Below are 15289 nucleotides of genomic sequence, written 5' to 3'. Positions count from 1 at the left end.
CATCCTTGGCTACCCAAATGCCTGACTGCTGGGGGCGCACCCCTAGGCCGGTGACCCCCAGAGGACCCCCCCAGAGGAAAGCCCCCTTTGGCCGCCACATCTGCCCATTGAGACGGAGGGAGCACAGTGGTCCAGAGACTAGGGGGATGGGGTGTGGTGAGGGGCAGGGAAGGCAGACCTAGGGAGTCTGCGCTGCAGGACCCACAGTCTTTCTTTGGAAAGATCACACCAGATTTGTCCAGACTCTTAAAGGTTTTTCCTCCATACAGTTCAGGCCACTTCCCAGACCCACCACCAAGTGGAGTTGTTTCCAAAACCAGAAGCCTCACTGGGCACCTGTACCCTAGTTCTGCACATTCCCAGTCCCCAGGCGACGGGCTTCCCGGGATACTGGCCACGGTTCTCCCTGACAAGCCCTTGCCCAGCCCAGGGCTTCCGAGAAGGACCCTACCCAGGCTGGCCCCATGAAGGGGCTCTGCATCCACGTGGGGTGTGTGGGTGGCCCCTGCCTGGGCTGCGTGACGAGTCCGGCCTGCTCACCACTGAAGGGCTGCTTACTCGCCGGGAGCTCCTGACCGCCTGTTCCTGCGTTACTGCACAGGGCCCCTCATATGCAGGTGTCTGCAAGTCTGCAGGCCCCCGGGATTGGGGGGCGGGAGGGATACCAGGGGCTGAGAGGTTGGCCTTGCATGTCAACACTGTGGCTGTGTGTTTACCCCAAGCGCCCTCAGCCGATGTTTGGAAGCGTTTGTGGTCTGTGCGGTGAAAGGAAGCAACAGGCGTGTCGGAGCCAGCCTGGTCTGGGGGTCATCTGTTCCCAGCAGGAAGTGAAATGGCCAGGCCAGGCCGGCCCTGTCCCATAGGGGCAGGGACCCCAGTGCCCACTGGGCTGTGGAACCAAAGTTTGGGCCTCAGAGGGTTCGAGTCCTAAGAAAGGACACGGAGGCCTTGAAGCTGACCAGCACGCGGTCCTGGCTGAGCGGCGGCTCGAGTTTATTGAGCACTGCCCTGTGCCCAGCACTCTTCAGGCCACTCCTCACAAGCCTGGGAGGTAGATGGAGTAGCCCATTTCACAGATGGGCAAACAGACTGCCTGGTCCTATGATGTTTCCTAGCCGCTCGTCCCACCAGCTCTGCCCTCAGCCTTGCTGGAGGCTGGCCAGCTCCCCACAAGGAGTCCTGCAGGGCTGTTCTCCTGGCCAGAGTCTGGAGGCCACTTCCCGGACCAGGCCTTGAGGGTTTTCAGTGCGACTTCAGAGTCACCTCCACAGGAAAATGGTCACTGATGGCGAGGGCCTGGAGAGGAGGCGGAGCCTGAGCCCCCTGCTGGGCAGCCTGCCCTCCCGCGGGCCCCACCTAGGAAAATGAGCGCCCCCTCACCGCCTCCACTGTCCACACCCCATGCTGGCCAGGGATGGAGCCCACTGTGCTACCCGCAGGTGGGCTGGGGCCCAGACTGGAGACGCCCCCCCCACTCCCCCGAGAAGAGGCAAGGGCATCTTCTGCCATCCCAGACGGTCCCTTCAGCCAGAACTGAGCCTCTTAAGGGCTCTGTATTCTGGGGAGCTGGTGCAGGGAGGGGCGCGCCCCTGCCCTCCGCCAGGCACCCGCCCATTTGCCCCTCCACCCCACCCCCAGCGCTCACCTGAGCCTGGTCCAGGCCGAACTCCTCCTGGAAGTTGTGCACGGTGGCCGACTGGGGCTTGAGGCTTCTGCGCAGGCGGGCGCCGCACGCCACGATGCGGTCGTAGGCGCAGTCCGAGTTGCCCACGGTGGTGTCGGCGCTGTCAGGGATGAGCCACTTGAAGACCTCGCTGCTGCGCAGGCGGACGGACGGCCAGTCGCGCTCCCGCACGTAGTTGCAGTCGGCGTTGAAGTCGCCCAGGAACAGTAAGTCCTGCGGGGACCGCGGAGCCAGGGTTGAGCCCACGCGCGCCCCGCACCCTCCCCGCGCAGCCCCCTCCCGCACACGCGCACCCTCCCCGCACCGCAACCCCTCCCCCCGCTGGTGCGCACAGGGGCGGGGGCGGGCCTTACGTCCGTGCCCCATTTGTCGATCACGTCCAGGTACACGTCGTAGAGAGCATCGATCTCCGCCACGGCCCGATGCGGCGCCGCGTGCAGCGGGATGAGCACCAACTCCCCGGCAGCTGCGGGAGGCACGGGTCAGAGGCGGGGCCGGGGGGGGGGCGGGGGCGGCGGGGGCGGGGTTTCCCGGGGAGGAGGGGGCCTCACCCGAGCCGGGGACAGAGAACTTGACCACGAACGGTTCACGGCTGAAGGCGTCCTCCGGGTCCGGGTACTGGTACGTGTCCACGACCGACACCGCGTCCTTCCTGGGGGAAGGAGGCGGGTGGGCGCGTTGAGCCGGCCCCTCCCGCCCCGCGTGCCTGGGCCCCGCCCCTCACCTGTAAACAAACAGGTACATTTCCTTGTACTGGTCCCGACCCAGGGGCTCGCTGCTCAGGAAGCTGTACTTGTGCTTGGACACGCTGCAGAGACACGGGCCAGGCGCCGGGTCAAGGCACAGGGCCGGCCCCGGATCCGGGCCTGGACTCCAAACGCTGGGCACTCTCCACCCGCCCCTCCTTCCCACACCTGTTGATCTGCTCCATGAGAGCGGACACGGCGCTCAGGTCTGGGTCTCGCACCTCCTGCACCAGCGTGATGTCATAGCCAGCCAGGATCTGGGGGAGGGACGGGCAGGCGCGGGGTCACGCGCGGTGGTTTCTCCTGGGAGGCCCAGCTGCTGCCCCAACCCCGGTCCCTGGCCTCACTTGTGCAATGATGGTGCCGCAGGCTGGGTCCGTCACTTTGCTGTCACCAAAGCTCTGGATGTTGAAAGCTCCTATGCGCAGCGCGGCGGCCCCTGCGGCCCCCAGGGCCCAGAGCGTGGCCAATAGGACCTGGGGCCCACCCATCGCGGACAGCAGGTAGGCTGGGAGGGACAGACGCACTCCTGAGCGTGGACCTGGAGTCAGACACACCGAACTACCTTTCTGTGCCCCAGCCCTGGGGGACCGGCAAGGACCTGTGATTCAGAGGTCCAAGGAGGATCCTTCTGCCTCTCCACCTCTCCCCAGTGGTGTGCTAGGTTTACCAGGGCCATTCTATTCCTTGGGGAAACTGAGGCTCCAATAGAGAGATCCCACCCCCATCCAGGCTCCTGGTCAGCCCAGTCCCCGGACTCACCTGGGATGTGGATGGGGTGGTATTTGAGGCTCAGGATCAAGGTCGGAGATCCAGGCTGGGGGTGTGTCTGTGGCAGGAGACCGATGCCTCGGGTTTGGTCGGGCAGGGATTGTAGGCCAGGGCCCAGGCAGGTATTTGAGGCCCTTGTCCAGGGAGGGGCTAGACTGCTCTGGCCCCACCCCCTCTGCAGAGATGGACGCTGGAACTGCTGGTTCCAGTTCCCGGGGAGAGCCCTGGGGGCAAGGTGGCAGGGGATCCACCCTGAGCTGCGCTGGCAGGAAGACCGTCAGAAGCAGGACCCTGATGACCCTGCCGGCTCTGCGAAACTGTGTCCAGACTGGACGAGAGGGCCGGCCGCCCAAGGTCCAGCCCTTGTTCTTGTCCACACACCCCCCGCCCCCAACTAGGTCACCCAGAATCTCTCTCCCTCAGGGGTGCCCCTGAGAGAAGGCAGGCAGTCCATCATTAAAGACCTTCCTGGTGGGTCTCCTGCTGCTTCTTCGTTGTCACCTCTGGATAAAAGGTCATGGCTCCCGGGCCTCCCAGCCTGGTCCCCTGCCCGTGCACCCCCCCGCAAACAGCCCCATGGTTGGAGACTATGAAGCATCACCCCCTTCCGCCCACCTCCACAGGCCTGGGGAAGACAGGGTCATGACTCCAGCCAGGCAGGGCGGCGGCAGCAGGCTGCCCGTCCACATGCCAGCGACACCCACGCACCCCGCGGCGCCCTAGCTGGCACCTCCAGTGCCAGCCCTGGGAGGGGTGGCCAGGCGCCTGAGTCTGCAGGGGGAGGGCAGGCGGGAGACCCCAGGGGAAGCTGCCTGGGCAATGGCATCACAAATGGCAGGTTTTCGTGTTTTATTGTAAAGCAACAAAAAACTATTTACACTCCCACGCCCCCTTTTCTGTGGCTCCTTGCCCCTGCCCAGGCTCAGGAGCCTGCGGGCCGCCATGCTAGACAATAACCGTTTGCACCTCGAGCTGGCCCTCCGGTGACGCGATGACCAGCTCGCCCGCGTGCTCCAGGATCTCAATGTCCTCTGACGAAACCATAGTCACAGTGGCCTGCTCGGCGCCAGTGGCGCCCGCACGGGCCGTGAGCACAGTGCCCTCGCTGATGGCCGAGGCCAGCGTCATGGCCACCTGCTCTGTCAGGCTCTCGGGTGTAGCGATGGTGATGGTGTCAGCCGCAGCCGCCTCTGGGCCCAGCCCTGCCTCCTGGTCCATGGTCACATTCTGCACGATGATCTGGTGCCCGGCGCTGGCCTGGTGCACGATTTGCTGCACCACCTTCATGATGTGGCTGTCCACCTGCGGCGGCAGGCGGCTCAGCAGGTGGCTGTGGGGCAGGCGCCAGGCCACCCCCTCCGGCCCTTCCCCTGGCTCCCACCTCCGTCTGGGTGCCCTCGATGATCTCCGCGGCTTCGTGGGTCTCTGCGTCATCTGCAGCGGCCTGGACGGGGGACAGAGGTCAGCCTGGCAGCTCCGAGCCCCAGCCCCACCCCAGCAGCCCCATACCCACCTCGATGATGTACTCCTGGGTGTCCGCCACCACGGACGAGAACTCCACCAGCACAGTGTGCGGGTCCTCGGCGAGCACGGTGGCAGCTGCCGTGGGGCTCTCCTCGGACACCAGGAGCTCCTCCACCTCCAGCAGGCAGCCCCCTGGAGGCGGGGGGCTTGGTCAGCGGCGCTGTGGCCCTCCTGGCCACCCCCAACCCCCCCACCGCCGCTGCCCAGCGGCCCTGACCTTTGGTGCGCAGGTGCCGGTTGAGCGTGCCATGCTCGGCGAAGCCGCGGCCACACCTGTAACACTTGAACGGCTTCTCCCCCGTGTGGTGCCGCACGTGCCGCACCAGGGAGCCCTTCTCCCGGAAGCCTCTGCTGCAGAATGGGCACACGTGCGGCTTCTCCTCCAGGTGCGTCCGGAAGTGCACCTGCTGGGCGTTCTGTGGGGCCCCACCGTCAGCACCCACCTGGCCTCGGCCGAGGTTCAGTATGCGGCTCTCCCACCCCCGCCACGGGCTGAGGGAAGGGCCCAGGCCGGGCGGGGGAGGGGCGAGGGACTGCATGGGGAAGGGGGCACTGGGATCTGGCCCAGGACAGGAAGCCCGCGGATCACGGGGGTCAGGTGCCAGGGTCCCACCTTGGTCTTGTAGCACTTGCCACACTCGGGACACGGGTAGGGCCGCTCATCGGAGTGGACACGCCGGTGGCCACGGACATGGGCGATGGTCTTGTAGAGCTTCCCACAGTCTCCACAGCGGAAGCGGCGCTCGTGCACGTGGACCTCCTGGTGCTTCTTGAGCAGGTAGGCCTTGGGGAAGGCCTTGCCGCACTGCACGCACGTGAATGGCCTTGGCCCTGGGGTTGCAGGCGAGGTCAGGCCAGGGCTGTCCCTCGAGGGCCCCCTGCCTGCTGACCGGCCAGGGACCAACCTCGCCGCCCACTGTACACCCAAGGCCCATCTGCCGCCAGTGCCGCACCCCTGCCACCCCCCCATCCCCCACCCCAACACCCACCTGCATGGCCCCTTTTGTGGGCTTCCAGGGTGGCCGCCGTCGGGAAGGTCTCACTGCACTGAGGGCACGGGTGGGTCCTGGGCACAGTGGAGGCCCCACTGGCCACCTGCTGGGGGTAGGGGGTGGCCACAGCACGCTTCCAGCACCCACTGCGGGCGGGACCCCAGCAGTACCGAGGAGAACAGACCCATGGCAACCCCCACCCCGTCCCACAAGCTCTGTCACGAGCCCCGGGAAGGCAGTGAACAGGGAACAAAGTCCCTGCAGAAGGGGCTCAATTTTTCCACCACAGGGAACACAGCAGGGAGGCGGCCGCTGGGCTGGGCCGGTGACCTTGTAGCCGGGGTCCAGCCCCCCCCCCGAAGTACGCCGGCAGCGCAGGCACCTACTGTCTCCACGGGCTCCACCTCCAGCAGTGGCAGCTCTGGGGCACCGTCTCCCAGGGTCTGGGGACTGGGTGCGGCGGGAGGGGCTGGCTCCAGGGCCCCCTCCTCTCCCGTGACACGCTCAAGGACAATGCCCGAGTTCTGCATGGCCTGGTGCAGCAGGTTCTCACGGCCACTCTCGCTGGAACAGGGAAGCTCCTCGGGGCCCGGGGGCTGTGGGCACACGGTCCCCACTTGTAGCCACTGCGCAGGACAGACCCTGCGGGGCCCAGGGGAAACTGTGCGTACCCGGAAGAGCGCTTCGAGGAGCCCCGCAGCCCGCGCTCCCCACCCGCACTCTTCCTGTCCCTTGCCCCTCACTGTCCTCTGGCCACTGGGGTCCCGCCTCCAGACTGAGCAAGAGGAAGGCAGGCCGGATGGGTCCTGTTCCCACTGGAGCCGGTCACCAGCCCAGAGCCTGGCAGCGGGCAGGCAGAGGCCACTGCCCGGGCCGGCCCGCACCTCTGCAGCCGGGCCTTTCAGCTCCTGCATCTGGACGTGGACTTCATGGATGACCGTGCCCTTGGCATCTGTCACCAGGTGAATGACAGGCGAGGTCTCCATAGGTTCTCCCGGCACTGATGAAGACGGGAGCGTCCCCACGGTGGAGGAGCCAGACCCTTCAAGGCAGAAGCCAGAGAACTTTGAAAAAGCCCGCCCGGCAGGGTGGCCCCCAGGCCAGCGCCCAGGGTCAGGGCAGGGGTCCCTACCTCGCTGGGCTGCGGGCGCGTCCTCCTTGCCGACAAGCACATCCCTGCTCATGCCGAAGCGGATTTTCTCTGTGCACGGGGTGAGAGACTTGAGGTGCCGGGTCAGCGCGCCCGACTCCCGGAAGCTCTTCCCGCACTTGGCGCACTTATAGGGGCGCTCATCTGTGGAGAGGACTGAGTCGGCTCCAGGCAGGGCCAGCGGCCCCAGGGAAGGCGGGCCCAGAGCCACAGCCTCACGCCCCCGTGTCCCCGCCTGGCTCACCCGTGTGCCGCCGGTGGTGCCGGATGAGGGAGCCCTTGGTCCGGAAGGAAGCCCCGCACAGCTTGCACTCGTGGTCCTTGCGGCTACTGTGGGTCACCATGTGGGCCTTGAGGATGCTGCCCTGGGGGGGGGGGACAGTGGGGCTCAGGCGCCGCAGGGGCAGGAGGGGGAGGCGGCCCTCCCGCACGCAGCCCCGGGGCCCACCGTCTTGAAGGTCTTGTGGCACAGCACACACACGTAGCGGCCGTCCTCATTCACCAGCAGCTTCACCTGCGCCTGCTCGCCCTCCCCGCCGAGCACAGGCCCCCGACGGCCAGGGCTGCCCGGGGCTTCTGCCATCTCGCCGTCCCCCGGCTCTGCCTCGGCAGCCACGATGACCTCTTTGATGTGTCCGCCGCCTGAGGAGAGGCTGGTCAGCTCGAGCCACCTCGGATCCCTCACTGGGAACACTGCCAGGCGGGCCGGGAGGAGGCAGTGCAGCTGTCCCGACCACCCTCCAGTCCCGGGGCCTGACACCTGTCCTGCCAGCCAGAGGCGCCTCGTCTGAGTCTGCAGAACCACCAGGGTGACTCCAGGACCCCGGAACAGTTCCAGCGAGAAGCCCCAGCATGAGCAATGGTGCCCCCTCCTAAGTCTAGGGGCACGGGACTAGATGTGGGCAGGGGTCCTGCTACCCCCGGGGACAAGTGAGTGCCAGCATGGAGATGGGGGTGAGCCGTCTGCCCTGCTCACTGCCCCCGGGGATCGCCCGCTGTGTCTGGAGGCCAGGAGGGCCGGGGACACGTCTGGGGGCGCGAGCGCTCCTAGACACCTGGGACTGCCTGAGGGAGGAGGCCGGGCTTTAGCGCCTCTCACGGGTGATGAAGAGATGTTGACAACGTGCAAAGCTAAGCTGTAAACACGCTTCACAATTTCTGCTCCTAAAAATGACGTGTGGGGACCGGCTGTAAAGCCACCCTTAGGAACCATCTCCATCGGGCGGGCGGTGTTTTGACGAGCCATTCTCCCAAACAGAACGGAAGCACCATGACTCAGAAATAATTAGGGGCATCTCTCGCCCATGCCCTGGCTGACGCGCCCGATGCTCTATCTCTCCTCCGCCCCAGAAGCAAACTTCTGAAAGGACCCGGACTTCTGCCAAACAAGGACTTGAGAAGAGCGTGGTGCGACAGGCAGTGGATGGAGGGTCAAGGAGAAAGGAACGTGGCTGCCCGAGTCCAGAGAGGAAATGCAAGTCTGTCCGCAGGGAAGAGGCAGGAGGGCCTGGTACAGGCACCCCTCCACAGCCCCCACCCCCGGAGGCCCCCGGCCCGGCAAGGACTAAGATGCCCCCAGTCCTGAGATGCCGGCAACTGGCTGTTTCGGACTCTAGCTGACCTGGACCAATGAGCAGCTGACATCAAGGGGACATCTGGGGCACCCAAGGGGGCAAGAGAGGCAGGAGGTGCCAGAGAGGAGCCCCCCCAGCTCAGGGCAGAGCCACCGAGCAGAAGGTGTGGGCTGGCCAGAGGCTGGGGTGCTGTGAAGGGACTTGGCTGGCCAGGGGTCCGGAACTTGCGGGTTCCACCCGAGCCCAGGGAGCCTGTTTCCTATATGACACCACTCATGCCATGCCGGGGCCAGAGCGCAGCCCCACCTCTGCCATGACAACATTCCTGTCCCCGAGCAGCACAGGCAAACGTCCCCGTCCACAGGAATGTCAGACAGCACCAGGACCGGGACAGGTGTCCTGCTGCCTCCCTGAGGCGGGACTTTGGCAGAAAGGCCTACTCTGACATTCCCCGCCCTGAGGTCTCCTCCGTCTCTCTTCCTGCCCCAGCTGTCCCCAGGGCTTCGTGAGGCCGAGTTCCTCCTGTTGCCCAAACCTGCACCTGTCAGGCCGCCCACTCACACACCTGCCAAGACTCCTGCCCCGCAGAGCGCCAGGGATGGACCACGGCCTCCCCGGCCTCCCCGGCCTCCCTCCCTGCAGGGACACGCCCAGCCCCTGGCTGCCCTTTGAAGGGTCCCCTTCCCGGTCCAGACCTGTCAACACCCCTCTCCTACCTCAGTAGAGCACCTGAACTTAAAAAGAGCCACAAGGAGGCTGACTGGCTCCACACGCTCATAAAAGCCAGGTGCGCATCAGGGCACGCGTCGCCACCCCCACACGGGAGGGGACGGCCAACGTCAGACAGCAGGTCAGGACAGAGCTGGAGCAGCAAGTGCGTCCCGAGCTCCCCCAACCTGACCCATCAGAGCCAACCACGGGTTAGGGAGCAGGACCGGGGGTGGTAGAAAAATAGCAAAGGTTCCAGAAGGACCCGGGAAAAAACAGTCTGGGGCAGCAGCAGCAGGACACAGAACACCCATCGAGGACTCTGAGTGTAGGCCGCACGCCTCCCCTCTCCTGGCAGGGCCCACTGCCTAGGGCTCGGCCCTCCTCAGCCAGGCCCTGCTTTCAGGCGAGCAGAGAGACAGGGTGGCAAGGGTCCCCAGCCTCCAGTGCTGACCACAGACAGCTGACGGGTGAGCAACAGCTGTGCGGAGAGCGACATGAGGACAGCCACGGTGGGACCGTGCTGGCTTACCGACAATGTCAGGTGCGTGGCTCATGTCTGTTGTCAAAGCGGCCGCCTCCACCACGATGTGGGCCACAGTGATGGGCTCCTCCGGGCTCGCCACCGCTGGCACCACCTATTGAGGGGGGACAGGGGACACACAGGACTCAGCTGTGGCGCTCCAGAGTGCCCCTGGCTTGGAGAGGAAGGCTTGGGTTTATGTCCCTGCAGAAAGGCTGTGGTAGGGCCTCTCATCCTCTCCAGCATCTCTCTTGTCCCTGCCCTGAGCCTGACTCCTGCCTGGTCCCTCCACTCCAGGCCTAAGGGGTCAGCACCATCACTCAAACGCCTCTGGCCACCATGGGCCAAACGCAGAGCACTGAGCACCCTTGTGGAGAAGGGCTCCAGGGGGAGGTGGCCCCACCATCCCCAGCCAGGGGAGCAAGGGAAAGAGTCCCAGGTATGTGTGACTGGGGGTCTTCCTGGGGGAAAGGGTGTGAGACAGGTGTGAGCCCTGTGACTTCTGGGCCACTCCCTGTGATGACCTGAGGCAGCCCCTTTCCCAAGTCTACACGATGAGGATGATGAAAGTGCCACCCCGTGAGGGTGCTGTGTCCCTTAACGAGACCACGTGTGTAGCCCAAGCATGCACACAATGCCACAAAGTCAGCCACTTCCATGACAAGGCAGCAGGACCCCCCAGAGCCACCGGTTTGTGGGATCCTGAGGAACTATGTGTACACGGCAGGAGACAAGCCCTGAGGCAAGACGGGCCCTGAGGTTCCAAGAAAGGAGGGAACTCAACTGCGCGGGCTCCGGCCCGAGGCCGGGGAGAAGGCTGGGTCACCCAGGAGCACTGCCCAGCTCTTGGGGGCCGGGCCCAAACCCTCCCTCATCCACCACCAGATGGCAGCCCCCCCACCCAGCTGCACTCACCGGCTGTCAGGGGAGCCCCGGGTGGGCAGCACACACATGCATGGGTATGTGCAGGGCGGGGGTGGGGGCTCACCTCCTGGCCCAGCAGCGCACCGGCAGCAGGGGCTGCGGGCGAGGCCTCCTGGGTGGCCCGCTGGCACACCTTCTGGAGCTTGTGCTGAACAAAGTCTTCCAAGGCAGTGAACTCCGCCTGGCAGCGGCCACATCTGTGCACGTCGTCCTCATCTGCAAAGAACCTGTGGTCACTGGGAGGCCTCCAGGCCCGGGTGCCATCAGCAGCAGAGGCACCTGCCCCAGCCTCCCATGGAGGCCCGGGGTGCCAGCCCCCATCCTCCGGAGGTCTGCAGAGAGACACCCATAGCAGGGAGGGCAGCACCCAGCAGGCAGTGGCCCCGCCCATACAGGTAGGCTTCGGAGACCCACTGAGGTTGTGTATCCCAAGCCCCCACTTCAGAGATGAGGGAACAGAGGCTCAGGGGCAGCTAGGAGGTGGGGGGGTCCGCCCACTCTGGGGGAGTGGGGGATTAAGACTGTTGGGCTATCCATATGCCCTTCGGCACCTCCGTCACCATGTCCGGGTCCATCTGCTTATCTGTAAAATGGGCCAACGCATTTTACGGTGTACAGTGCAGCGGGCATCAGTGCGCTGATGCCCACAGGGCTCTGGCTGAGAGGCCGGCCCTCGGCAAATGCAAAAGAGGCAGCACACCCTGACCCATAACCCTCTTTCCCCACTGACTTGCTGCTTCATTGTTTCTGAATAGGTCCTTGTTCTGAACAGGTCCTTGTTCTCCTGAAGACACTCGGGGGGAAACTTCCCAGAGGGGCTCCAACCCCCAGGAACATCACACCTGAGCCCCTCACCATGTAGGCTGACCAGCCAGTGGCTGCCCCAGGTCCTATGGAAGAGACTTCCCACTCACTGAGTCCCTACTGGGTGCCAGACACCTCATTGGGGATGTCACTGAGTCCAGCCAGCACCCTGGGGAAATAAAGATGACTATTCTCATTCCAGAAAGATGACTTGAGATTCAAGGCCACCCCGCTGGTGAGTGTTAGGACCAGGGGCTGAACCTGGGGGTCTACTCTGGATGGTCTGCCATTTGCACAATGGGATGGGGGGGGAAGTCCCTTGTGTATCCATAAAAGTTCACCAGTTCGCACCACCTCACATGCGGTCCCACATCAAGATCGAACGCAGGGCTGGCACAGAGAAGGAGCCCAGTCAACGTCTTCCGAACTAATGAGCAAAGGAAAGCCTAAACCACAGCCATGAGTGGCCCACAGAAGACCACAGTCCCCTCCAGATGGCTCACAGTTATGAGCCAAGCACTGAGATGCCCACCACCCTCTTAACCGTCCCACCTGGCAGGCCAAGTCTGACTCAGCATCACCCAACGCAGAAGGGGACCGGCCGTGCCACACAACACAGACAGGGCTGGGGGCGAGCCCAGTGGGGCACAGCAATCGGAAAAGAGATCCCTCTCCGGGTCAGCACTGCCCCTAATAGTCCCCCCTCCCCCAGCTGGAATTAGAAGGAGCGAAGAAAACAATGTACTGAGAATAGGAGTTCTGTGGGGAGAGAGACCAACACCCCAATATCACCAGCCAGCCCCCTCCTCTCGGGCCAAGCTGGAGAGCTGAGAACAGAGACACTCCTGTCTGAAAAGCTATCAGGGCACCTGTGGGCCAACCCTGGGTGTGCTGGCTCAGCGGGTCCCCACGTTGCTCTATCTTCCTTGTCACCACAGCCCTGGGAGGCAGCACAGCCCAGAAGTTAGGGGACCTGGCAGAGGAGTCACACAGTCTCGCTACTTGCTCCCTGGGGGACCTGGCCGCTTTGACATCTTTGGACCTCAACAACAACAGTAGGAGCCTCCAGAGTTGGTTGTAAGATGAAAGCGCCCAATGCAGGGTAAGTGCTTAACACGTTATTAGCAGCAGCAGCCCCTCCCCATTCTGTAGGGAAAGGGAAGCTCACCGGCTCAGGGTCAACCAGCCAGAGAGCAGCAGATCCGGGCCGGAGCTCGCAGGCTGGTTGCAGAGCACCGGCTCCGCACCACCGGGCCCTGCGGCCGCCCCAGGGGCGAGCTCGGAGCCGGGACCCCCGGAGCCCCGCCCCCGGCAGCCTCCAGCCCCACCCCAGCCAGGGCTCTAGAGGCCCGTCAGATGCCATGGAAGAGGGCCCAGAGGAGAGCAGGGCCGTGCCCATACAGGCGAAGACGGGCCGGACCGCGAGCCTGAGGGGCAAGGCTGGCCGTGGAGGCAATGGCAGAGGCCTCCACGGGCAGCCCCAGAGGCCTGGCCACCTGTGAATATCCGTGAGTGGGCACCGAGGCCCGCGGGGTGACAGGCGCCCCGCAGGAGAGGCCTGAGGGTCTGAGGAAGCCTGGGGGGCTCGTGGAGGGCTACGCAGGACTCCCTTGGGGACCCGGGAGGTCCGCAGGGAACCGGGGTCTGGGACCGCCTGTCGCGTCCGCAGCTCAGGCCATCGGGGCCTCCTCCAGCCAGGACTGAGTCGTCCACATCCCGGCCGCGCCCGACCCCGTCAGGCCCCGTCAGGCCCTGTTACCTTCCTCGCTAAAGGGCGCCGGGAGGCCTAGGAAGCTGCCAGGGCCCAAGGCCGCCGCCGCCGCCGCCGCGACCCCGCCCTCGCCCGCCTCCCGCCCGGCTTCGGCCCGGGCTTCTGCCGTATGCGCGGCCGTCACCCGCACTGCCATCGCGCCCTCCATGTCGCAACGCGCCGCAGGAAGATGGCGGATTTACGACCGTGTCGTCATAACAACGGGCCGCGCTGAGGAGAGCGAGAGAAGACGACGAGAGGAGGGCGTGGCCAGACCGGTTTGACAGACAGCCGGCGGGGCGGAGTCTAGGAGAAGGAGCCTGGAACCGCAGAGACTACGCCAGACTCCCGGAGAGAAGGCATGGGGCGGGGCTGCTGGGGGCGTGGTTACAGTGGAACCGGCAGACAGGCGAAGGGGCGGGGTCAGAGGCGGTCCCTCGGGGCGGGGCTTGGTGCGGTAGGGTCGCGGCCCCGCGGGAGGAGCGGAGGGCTAGGTTCCCAAGCGCTGTCGGGCCGGGGACCCGCAGGGATTATCGAGGCTGGAGGGTGGCCCGCGGGACACTGTCCCCGCTCCGACAAGTAGTGTGGTGCTCACCGCCGTGGCCTTACCGTCTCGGGTCCCTTGTTAGTTGTCGGGTCCCAAGGAAGAACCCGAATTGGGGTTGGCTCTCGGGTAACTTCACTAACCCTTCTACACTAATGCATTTCTTTTAAATTGTAATAAATACCCATAAGATTTACCACTGGTCACATTTAGCGCATTCACAGTATTGTGGGAACATTAGCAACATCTAGTTCCGGAACCTTGTCCGCAAAGAAAGGGAAACCTGTCCCCTTAGCACTCCCGTTCTCCCCTATTCCTGGCCTCTGGCAACCAGTTTCTGCCTGTATGGCTTTGGCTTTTCTGGACATTCTCAATTAAGTGGAATTACACATGTAGTCTTTGGTCTGACTTGTTTGGCTTAGCATAATGTTTGCCAGATTCATCGATGTTGTAGCATGTGACCATACATCATTTTTTATAGCTGAATAATACTCCATTATCTGCATAGACCAGAATGTATTCATCCACTGCATTTGGGTTGTTCCCACCTTTTGTACTTATTAAGAATAATGCTACCATGAACACGTGCAAACTCCTTTTATTCTTTTTTTTTTTTAGATTTTATTTATTTATTTGACAGAGAGAGACAGAGATCACAAGTAGCAGAGAGGCAGAGAGAGGGAGGGGGAAGCAGGCTTCCTGCTGAGCAGAGAGCCCGATGTGGGGCTCGATCCCAGCATTCTGGGATCATGACCGGAGCCGAAGGCAGAACGCTTAACCGACTGAGCCACCCAGGCACCCCTCCTTTTATTCTTTCTAAAACAGTCTTTAGTTCGCTCTTTGAATCTAAGCGCTGTACAGGACTTTTTCATTTGATATCAATCATTCCCATTTTGAAGATGAAGAAACTGAGGCACAGAACTGATAGGATGCTTGCCGGAGGGCAGACTGGAGACTCAAAGTCTGTCCAGAGCCATGGGCTGGAAACCCACAGGGTGTGCTCTCCCAGCTCAGCTATTTTCTGTGACCCAGCCCAGTGCTGGATGCCAAAGACTCAGATGAATCAGAGCTGGTCTCCTCCAGCAAGGCTGGTCTCCAGGCAAGACCAGGCAGAGACACAAGGGTCCAGGCAGAGAGTGGGCAGCTGTGCCCTGGGAAGGACACCAAGCAGAGACAGTCTCCATGCCGTGGATGCCCAGCTGGGGCCCCGGGGACCCTTGGCCTGGCAGGAGCAAGGGATGTGTGAAGCGCAGGTCAGATCACTGGAGGTGGGGCTGGGGTAAGGGTGAGGCTGCTTTCTGCAGGGGACTTCTTGCTCACCTTTGCAGGAGTTTAAGCAGATGGAGTGACAGCATTTCAAAAGGATCCCTCTGGCTACTGTGCAGAGAAAGGACCACAGAAGCAGGGAGATCCCAGATGGATGGTCTCTGAGAAGGACCAACAAGAGGAAGAACAGGTGAGGGTATGTGGCAGGGGGCTGGGGAGGGAGGACCAGGATGACACCTCAGTTCAGGTGGTGCTGAGGAGTACTAGGGGAACCGATGTCAGAGAGACCTAGTAAGCACCCAGGAGAATGGAGTGGGGAAGGGTCTCAA

At 63.7% G+C, this 15289-nt stretch overlaps 2 protein-coding genes and 1 long non-coding RNA gene across 8 annotated transcripts; 1 reads left to right on the top strand and 2 right to left on the bottom strand.

Annotated features, from left to right (window-relative positions):
• Nucleotides 1-972: 972 nt before the first annotated feature.
• Nucleotides 973-3883, bottom strand: DNASE1L2 (deoxyribonuclease 1 like 2). Of its 5 annotated transcripts, none has more exons than XM_047713021.1 (7): nt 2778-3883; nt 2599-2687; nt 2409-2492; nt 2236-2336; nt 2038-2150; nt 1646-1897; nt 973-1296 (listed from the first exon to the last, which is right to left on the bottom strand). In XM_047713021.1, the coding sequence occupies exons 1-7, from the start codon at nt 2919-2921 to the stop codon at nt 1243-1245; spliced, it is 837 nt and encodes a 278-aa protein (XP_047568977.1). In that variant the 5' UTR covers nt 2922-3883; the 3' UTR covers nt 973-1242. The 5 variants fall into 5 exon arrangements, with proteins under 5 accessions (XP_047568977.1, XP_047568974.1, XP_047568976.1 ...); XM_047713018.1 differs by lacking the exon at nt 973-1296 and having other exon boundaries at nt 1354-1897; nt 2778-2971; nt 3193-3883; XM_047713020.1 differs by lacking the exon at nt 973-1296 and having other exon boundaries at nt 1354-1897; nt 2778-2959; nt 3193-3883.
• Nucleotides 3884-4035: 152 nt separating this feature from the next.
• Nucleotides 4036-13319, bottom strand: E4F1 (E4F transcription factor 1). 2 transcript variants are annotated; one of them, XM_047713014.1, is made up of 14 exons: nt 13160-13319; nt 10661-10812; nt 9682-9787; nt 7316-7509; nt 7112-7232; nt 6850-7011; nt 6602-6759; nt 6104-6313; nt 5715-5823; nt 5339-5556; nt 4943-5141; nt 4715-4857; nt 4583-4645; nt 4036-4503 (listed from the first exon to the last, which is right to left on the bottom strand). In XM_047713014.1, the coding sequence occupies exons 1-14, from the start codon at nt 13317-13319 to the stop codon at nt 4147-4149; spliced, it is 2352 nt and encodes a 783-aa protein (XP_047568970.1). In that variant the 3' UTR covers nt 4036-4146. The 2 variants fall into 2 exon arrangements, with proteins under 2 accessions (XP_047568970.1, XP_047568971.1); XM_047713015.1 differs by having other exon boundaries at nt 5715-5820.
• Nucleotides 7509-13166, top strand: LOC125090395 (uncharacterized). Its single transcript, XR_007124323.1, has 4 exons — nt 7509-9693; nt 9970-10991; nt 11369-11635; nt 12339-13166. It is a non-coding gene; the product is annotated as an uncharacterized LOC125090395 (long non-coding RNA).
• Nucleotides 13320-15289: the final 1970 nt, after the last annotated feature.

Source organism: Lutra lutra, chromosome 18 (genome assembly GCF_902655055.1).
Source record: "Lutra lutra chromosome 18, mLutLut1.2, whole genome shotgun sequence".
NCBI lineage: Eukaryota > Metazoa > Chordata > Mammalia > Carnivora > Mustelidae > Lutra > Lutra lutra.
This window is presented reverse-complemented; position numbering and strand designations above follow the sequence as displayed.

What these genes read in the sequence shown, in the direction of transcription:
- DNASE1L2 (XM_047713017.1), bottom strand. Translation starts at nt 2,921, where the DNA reads ATGGGTGGGCCCCAGGTCCTATTGGCCACGCTCTGGGCCCTGGGGGCC. An exon ending in CTCATGGAGCAGATCAACAG is followed by an intron (nt 2,493 to 2,598) that starts GTGTGGGAAGGA and finishes GTGTCTCTGCAG; the next exon opens with CGTGTCCAAGCACAAGTACA. An exon ending in ATGTACCTGTTTGTTTACAG is followed by an intron (nt 2,337 to 2,408) that starts GTGAGGGGCGGG and finishes TCCTTCCCCCAG; the next exon opens with GAAGGACGCGGTGTCGGTCG.
- E4F1 (XM_047713014.1), bottom strand. Translation starts at nt 13,319, where the DNA reads ATGGAGGGCGCGATGGCAGTGCGGGTGACGGCCGCGCATACGGCAGAA. An exon ending in TGAAAGGCCCGGCTGCAGAG is followed by an intron (nt 6,314 to 6,601) that starts GTGCGGGCCGGC and finishes GTGTGCCCACAG; the next exon opens with CCCCCGGGCCCCGAGGAGCT. An exon ending in AGGTGGAGCCCGTGGAGACA is followed by an intron (nt 5,824 to 6,103) that starts GTAGGTGCCTGC and finishes CCCTACCCCCAG; the next exon opens with CAGGTGGCCAGTGGGGCCTC.